The 8,125-nt window shown below is 38.9% G+C and overlaps 1 protein-coding gene across 2 annotated transcripts; it reads left to right on the top strand.

The window, feature by feature from the left end:
- The first annotated feature begins 225 nt into the window (after positions 1–225).
- On the top strand, positions 226–5,295 carry LOC115222000 (leukocyte elastase inhibitor-like). Of its 2 annotated transcripts, none has more exons than XM_029792111.2 (2): positions 226–406; positions 3,738–5,295. In XM_029792111.2, the coding sequence occupies exon 2, from the start codon at positions 3,755–3,757 to the stop codon at positions 4,916–4,918; it is 1,164 nt and encodes a 387-aa protein (XP_029647971.1). In that variant the 5' UTR covers positions 226–406; positions 3,738–3,754; the 3' UTR covers positions 4,919–5,295. The 2 variants fall into 2 exon arrangements, with proteins under 2 accessions (XP_029647971.1, XP_029647972.1); XM_029792112.1 differs by lacking the exon at positions 226–406 and adding an exon at positions 2,369–2,387.
- The last annotated feature ends 2,830 nt before the right edge of the window (positions 5,296–8,125 follow it).

The raw sequence follows: 8,125 nt of genomic DNA, 5'->3' as shown, positions 1-8,125 counted from the left end.
GGCTAAACACAGGGGGGACAAACAAGGACAGACATAGGTATTCAGTCCATTACATCGACTCCAGTGCGTAACTGGTACTTAATTTATCGACCCCGAAAGGATGAAAGGCAAACGCGACCTCGGCGGAATTTGAACTCACAACGTATCGCTGACGAAATACCGCTATGCATTTCGCCCGGCGTGCTAACTTTTCTGCCAGCGAATCGGTTACTACCTAGTTTTGTGGTGTTGGCAGTCGGTGTTATAGGATGTGATGAGCTAAGTGGTGCACTGGTGATAGATGAAGTGGGCGGAAGACTGCAGAATGCATGCGCAGCAGGAGTTTGTCAAGCAGGACAGTTCCAACATAGACGGGAAAGCGTTAAGACGTGTAGAATTCGTGAAAGAGACCGCTGATTTCGAAGAGGTAAGGCCTTTTGTATTTCTTTCTCCCGTTGCTTCTTTTTCTGTTGTCTTCTTCATCCATCACACTACATGTTTAATACCCGGCCACCAGAACAAGAAGAAAAAAGTTAACGAATCTGGAAAACAAAATTTGCGTAAACGAAACAGGGATGAGGAGAGGACTTTCGCAAAATTCACACAATCCTATTTTTTCCCTCATAACTTTCAGGAAAATGGATATCTTTTAGTGAAATTTTATATAAATACCTTCCAAACGGCATAGATTAAGATTATAAAGATATTTTTTTTGGAAAAAATTTTTAAGGGAGCAGGGAGAGGAGTTTCCGATCAAGAAGACCACATAAGTTGGAATTTCTCCCTTTTGGACAGGGTTTTCCCGATTGTTTTTCACCACAACCTTCGAAATGATGGGAAACATCTTGTTATGAAAAAATGGTTTGGAAAATTTACGATTTTTTTTTTTTACTCCTCATCCCCTTTAATGATGATACCAGTGGGCCACACGCGTGCTCCATTGGTTGGATACGAGCATCAACAAAAAAATGTTAATTTAAATGTTTACCCCACCTGAATTGAGGCGGCGTGTGTGTAAGAAAACAAAAGAGCAAGTTGTTGCGCTACATCCTGTTACAGGCACCACTACGGAATTAGCTGTCAGGAGGAAAGTGAAAAAAAGTGTGACGTCAATCTGACGTCACTTGTTTGTTTCCGTAGAATTTATCAAATTAAAAAACGCAAAGTTAATATATTTTCTGAAATTGCAAATTATTTAGAATATAAAAATATAATTTTCAACTGAGAGAATTTAACGAAATATAAAACAAATGCTTTGTAGATACTTCTTTTCTGTAAGGTTTCAAATGCATGGGTATAGATGTTGAATTTGTTCCAATAACTTTCCAAAGATTTCGTCCTTAAATTCATAATGCCACATGAATTCAATGAGATGGGATTGAAGTAAATTTCGGGCTGTTCCATTTTCTGTTTTGTTACGATTCTTTACATGCTTCCATAAACATTCTATGTGGTTGGTTGTGGCAAATGTTACCGGATCAACAAAATTTATTGCCGGTGTCACATAAAATACACCAATCTGACCGTGGCCGTTGCCAGCCTCGCCTGGCACCTGTGCAGGTGGCACGTAAAAAGCACCCACTACACTCACGGAGTGGTTGGCGTTAGGAAGGGCATCCAGCTGTAGAAACATTGCCAGATTAGACTGGAGCCTGGTGCAGCCTTCTGGCTTCCCAGAACCCCGGTCGAACCGTCCAACCCATGCTAGCATGGAGAACGGACGTTAAACGATGATGATGATGATGATGATGATTCACAGTCAAATGCCTATATCCTAGCTGATTGAGCGTATTATACGAACGCCAGAGGTCAGAAATTACAGTTGTACCAGGCTATATACGCTCTTGTATAATTTCTAAAAGAGTGTCCGCAGTCCGATCTTCCACTGCCACCAAATACCATCTTCTAGTATCCCTTTCCAAAGCACCAAAAACCCACTGCGTTTTAACCTGATGGCCAACATTATATTTTCTTCTAACAAACGCTCTTTCATCTATCTCTACAATTCGGTTTGGCCCTCCGAGCTTAATGTTTTGTGCAACATAATATTCTGCACATATATCACAGTAAAAATTTCTCCAATCTATACGGCATTCTTGGGCTATTCCCTTTGCTAAATCTTCTTTTGCTCAATAATATAAAATATCAATAATCTGGTCGCACTTTAACTTACTATTCTCTAGAAATGTTCCTTGAAGGATGTAGCCAAAAAAAGTTTGTCAGATGGCGTGATATGGTCATGTGGAAGGCCTTGCAGAAAAATGGTTTCAATTAGAAAAGGAGGATCTTTTTCTTTTGAACGGCAGTTTTCAACACAATTTCTAGTTAACTAAACACTTTTAAACTTCGTATTCTGGTAGAATGTGTCAAAATGAAACATTTGTTCTCTTGGCTCTCTTGAGAAAATTGTAATTTGTAAGTTTAACGTAGTTTAATTTTTCAGATTTTAACCAATCAATGGCCTCTACTCAACACTGTTCATGAATTATTTCACCATGGTTAACAGCAGATACAACCTGCGAGAACCTTCTGTACCAAGTAACCGGCTCTGCATAGTAGCCACAGCTTCACGCATGACACGTGCCTCAACTTGCTCTGCTTTGCATTCTTCTAACGTCCTATTATAGACTCTTTCAATGCTCTGTACTCATCGCACACGCATACATCCACGTTTCTGCACACACATTATGTATACATGACGGCCTGTCTATTATTATGTATACATGACACACATACAGACACACATGTTAACCTATCAATAAAATCTTTCTCTTCAACATTCGACTGGTTGTGTCTCTCTTTTCCTGCTGGCATTCATACTCATTCATCCTTTTTCCTATTTATTGTAATCGACCGTGCGGCGTACTAAAGGAGCCATTCTCGTCACCTCTCCTTCACACGGTCATGTGGTGTGTGCACGATTTGAATATAAAGGCACCTACCTTCTCTTCCTCATGATGGAGACACTTCTGTGGTAGCTAATCCTTCGACACAGCTCCAACCCGAACACTAAAGATAGCAGCTGCTCACCCAGACCCTTCGTGACCGTCCTCACACGTCTTGTCATTTGGACGACCCACGTTGGAAAGGCCCAATTGACCGCTGCCTGCGCACGCCTGACAGCAGCCCCTTCCGGTTGCCCCAGCTTCCGGTCAACGCACCCAGCTGCTGACGTCATCCCACAGGTCATTCTACAAACTAAATATTAACCATTGAGTCTAGGTTTACAGGATCCGGTCTAGCTTGGTATTACACTAATTAGTTCAACATCACCTCCAGGCACATTAAGGCCTTTTTTGAGGATGTCATTTTGTTGCAAGTATTTGACCAGGCTCTCAGCAGGTGGAGTATATCATTGTAATTGATACCTTATCTTACCATATATGCAAAAAATGAAAACTAAACCTGCTCCATTCAAATTTGTCTATGAAATGCTAACATGGACAAGTTCCAACATCATCTTATAAATGAAACTTTTAAGATATGTGCCAAATATCAGATAAATATTGGAGAAAAAATGGTTATATTAATTAATCATATAAATTTTTAATTATTTTAAAAACTGTTTAAAACACATTAACTCTGTGTTATGTTAAGAAATATGTTCATGTAAAAGTTAATATTAGAGTTTGATCAGAAGAGATTTCAGACTTTGCTTTTATAGATGTCTTTAATTACAGTAATGTCTAATAAAATATTTTGAAATGTTTGCAAGAATTTATTTCGTATATTTTCTCTTCATATTCTATATTCTCCAGACACTATCGTATACAATATGGACTCAGCAGAGAAACAAGACATCGGTAACCTTGCTGCTTCAATTGATTATTTTACAAACAGTCTTTACCAAGCTGTGGCTACAGGAACCAATGAAAATGTCTTCATGTCACCATTCAGTGTTGCTACTGTTTTATCAATGGTTTATTTGGGAGCAAGACAAAACTCTGCCAAACAGTTTGAAAATATTTTGAAGATAACATCAAATCCAGATTCTGTAGCTTTAGCTTTTAAAGAATATTTTTCACTTTTGAAAAACTCAGATAAACTCGTCACATCCAATTCAGTGAATCGTTTGTGCGCCAATGAAAAATTCCCTATTTCTGAAGACTACAAGAACAACATGGTAAAATATTTCTTTTCAGATATTGAAAATGTAGACTTCATAACAAATGCTGAGAAGACAAGAATTACTATTAATGATTGGGTTAAGAATAACACAAATAACAAAATTACTGATCTGTTACCAAGTGGAAGTTTGACACCTCAATCGGTTCTAGTTCTTATTAATGCTGTGTACTTTAAAGGAACGTGGGCTGAAATATTCTCAGAAGAAGCAACATCATCTAGAAAGTTTTATTTAAGCTCTGACAAGACTGTATCTCATGATTTTATGTATATATATGAAGGATTTAATACAAAAATAAGCGACAACTATAAAGTGGTTGAGTTACCCTATATAGGAGAAGCATTTAGTATGTTTGTAATTCTTCCCAATGAAATCAATGGTCTTGCTGCTTTAGAGAAGGAGATTAATGCTCAATTTCTCAAAGACATTGTTGACAGAAAAGGATTTGAAATGATGGGTCTAGTATTACATATGCCAAAATTTCGTTTCGAGAGTAGTTTTCAGTTGGGTGAAGTTTTGAAAAAGCTTGGACTCCCTGATATTTTTGATCCTCTAAAAGCTGATTTATCTGGAATGACTGGTGGTGAGAAGAATATTTATGCCAGTGAAATGTTTCATAAAGCATTTGTTGATGTTAATGAAGAAGGAACGGAAGCTGCTGCTGCAACTGGAATGGTCATGACCTTACTGTCAGCACGAATTTTTATAAATCGTATAGATTTTGATGTCAATCATCCATTCACATTTTTAATTGTTGACAACCAAACTAAAATTATCCATTTCATTGGTAAAGTAACAAATCCTACAACATAAGATGATATTGCCCTGTCAAAGATTTCCCTCTTATGGAATACTACATTGTATTATGTGGAGAATGTAACTGAACAAATTTATTTAGAATCGTTTTTTTAGTAAAATGACTTAGGACATTATAATTGTAATCGTGTAGAACCAAGGTCATATCTATTCAATGATATATTATACTACCACATTAATCCAAATCAATATTATGAATTTGTATATGCTATACATTGACAGAAAAATTTGACACTTTTTAAAGTATCCTTTCTTTGCAAGTTTACTATTTTAACAATATATCTACTGTTGCCTGTAAACGTTATTTTCTCGTTGAATAAAGTGAAATCAATATTTGTATGTTTCATGTTAATAAAGTATCTCAGTAAATATTCCATTATTATGTATGTGTTGATTGCATCTGGCTTTTATATTCTTTGTTTTAAATTTAGACATTCGAAATTTTTGAGCGCCCGTGTTCACCCTTCGTAATTATGTCTTGGATCTTGATAAAATAATTACATTGTTTCAATAATTGCGGCATTACAAAACTTTTGGAAAGTTAACAGCCAATGTACCATATACATATATATTCTCAAGGTAGCAAAGAGAATATATACTGTCTATTCTAGAATGTTCTATCTATAAGTAGAACAAGAATCAGTGAAGAAATTCCCATATACTTTTCTATTTTTGTTGCTGTTACTGAAATTCCAGTGATGGGGCTTCATTTAATATTTCCAAACCAACATTTCCATTTAAAAAAATATTTGAAAATATTAAGCAAGATGCAAACAAATCATCATCATCATCATCATCATCATGCGTCCGCTTTCCGTGCTAGCATGGGTTGGACGGTTCAAACTGGGGTCTGGGAAGCCAGAAGGCTGCACCAGGCCCAGTCTGATCTGGCAGTATTTCTACAGCTGGATGCCCTTCTTAACGCCAACCACTCCGTGAGTGTAGTGGGTACTTTTTACGTGCCACCGGCACAGGTGTCAGACAGGACTGGCAAACGGCCACCAGCACGAGGGCCAGGCGGGGCTGGCAACAGACTAAAAAATAAATGGTACAAGCCCACCCAGGAGCAGTCAAATTTTCTAGAGTACAGTTGTTGCTGTATAGTTAAGAAGCCCTTCCTAATGCCAACCACTCCGTGAGTGTAGTGGGTGCTTTTTCCGAGGCCAGACGGGGCGGCGCTGGCAATGGCCACGTTCGGATGGTTCTCTTACATACCACCGGCACTGGTATCACAGCTGCAATTTCCATTGATGTTGATCGATTTCGATTTTGATTTTCACTTGCCTCAACAAGTCTTCACAAGCAGAGTTTTCTGTCCCTAGAAGGAAAGGTATGCATAAGTGGATTGGCTACATCCCATGTAGAGGTCACGGCTTATGGTCTCACTTGTCCTGCCAGATCTTCTCATGCACAGCATACTTAAATATATATATATCTTTACTACCCACAAGGGGCTAAACACAGAATGGACAAACAAGGACAGACAAAGGGATTAAGTCGATTACATCGACCCCAGTACGTAACTGGTACTTAATTTATCGACCCCGAAAGGATGAAAGGCAAAGTCGACCTTGGCGGAATTTGAACTCGGAACGTAACGACAGACGAAATATGGTTACGTATTTCACCCAGTGTGCTAATGTTTCTGCCAGCTCGCCAGTATATATACATATCCATCTGGATATTATATGTAAAGTAAATACATCGCAAAAGGCAAACTTTCTGTAGTATTCATGCAGAAATAATATCTCATATGGACATGCTTGTTTAAAAACACAATTTATATCAGGCATATGAAGATTGTCCTAGCAGTGGTTGGTGAGAATGCTAAATGTGTTCATGTCCTGTTAGACATTGTTTTAATAATGGAAGGCAAGGTTTATGATATTGGAGGAATATCATCTCCTTCCATCATCTTTTTGTTCTTTATGTAGGTCAGGCTTCCAGCAGGTGAAGAGAAAAGACTTCAATTATAAATGCTATTTACAACTGGTTTATTTACAGGAAAGGTAATGAAGGGTGCTGCTCTCAGCTGCCATCTTAAGCTCCGATAATGCGGGTGCAAATTGCCTCCAGCAAGTGGTGTGTTCAGCAAGCGCTGCTGTGTAGCGGTGCCAAAGAAGAGAGATTTGAAAAGGGTTTTCCCTTTATATAGTTTTCTGTCACGAGCCTCGTTGTGATCTTACGCATGGCAAATGGATGCACGTGAGGTCTCGCTCCCGTCTCAGAGATGGCAATGGCTGCCGCGAGATCTCATCCAATATGGCGCTGACTGCTTGTGCTGCTACATTGTCAATGGCACATACTCATAGCCAAGGGAAAGGCAAAGGGGCCGATACAGCTTGGCACCTGTGACATCGCAACTCATTTCTACAGCTGAGTGAACTGGAGCAACGTGAAATAAAGTGTCTTGCTCAAGAACACAACACGCAGCCCGGTCCGGGATTCGAACTCACAACCTCACGATCGAAAGCTCGACGCCCTAACCACTGCGTGTTGTGTTCTTGAGCAAGACACTTTATATCACATTGCTCCAGTTCACTCAGCTGGAGAAATGAGTTACGACGACACAGGTTCCAAGCTGTATCGGTCCCTTTGCCTTTCGCTCAGATAACATCGGTGGTATGGAGAGGGGTGGCCGGTATGCATGGGCGACTGCTGGTCTTCCATAAACAAACTTGCCCGGACGTGTACCTGAGAGGGTGACTTTCTAGGTGCAATCCCATGGTCTGTGTTGTGACTGATGGGGGTCTCAGACATTAAGTATGATACACAATTGGTTCAATAATATCTTTTACCTTTACAAAATCAATGAAATAGATTAGCAGTCAAATACTAGTGTGATTATAGGGATATTCATTCTTATAATGAATGCATTGTGAATGTGAATAGAATTATAATAATACAAGGTCTGATCAAAAGGGATTGGGCTGTTGCTGAGTTATCTACAATGAAGCCACTTGGAAAATTCACCTTGAACCCTGTCCCGCATGCACACTTCTGTTGTTTATAACAATGCTTGGAAGTAAAGTGTGTAGAGTGTGGTCATCTCAAAAAAAAGGGTTAAGTTTCAAATGTGCAGGATCTCCTTGATTGTGTTGAGGAAGACGATAACTTTTGAAAACAGTTATAAGAGGTGATAAATCATGGGTCTTTTGGCTGTGACTCCAAAAGCAAGTCAAAAATCAAATTCCACTTGAACAA

The sequence above is a fragment of the Octopus sinensis genome, linkage group LG19 (assembly GCF_006345805.1).
Source record: "Octopus sinensis linkage group LG19, ASM634580v1, whole genome shotgun sequence".
Lineage (NCBI taxonomy): Eukaryota > Metazoa > Mollusca > Cephalopoda > Octopoda > Octopodidae > Octopus > Octopus sinensis.
This window is presented reverse-complemented; position numbering and strand designations above follow the sequence as displayed.

Excerpts from the sequence above, each read along its gene's own strand:
- LOC115222000 (XM_029792111.2), top strand. The coding sequence starts at position 3,755 with ATGGACTCAGCAGAGAAACAAGACATCGGTAACCTTGCTGCTTCAATT.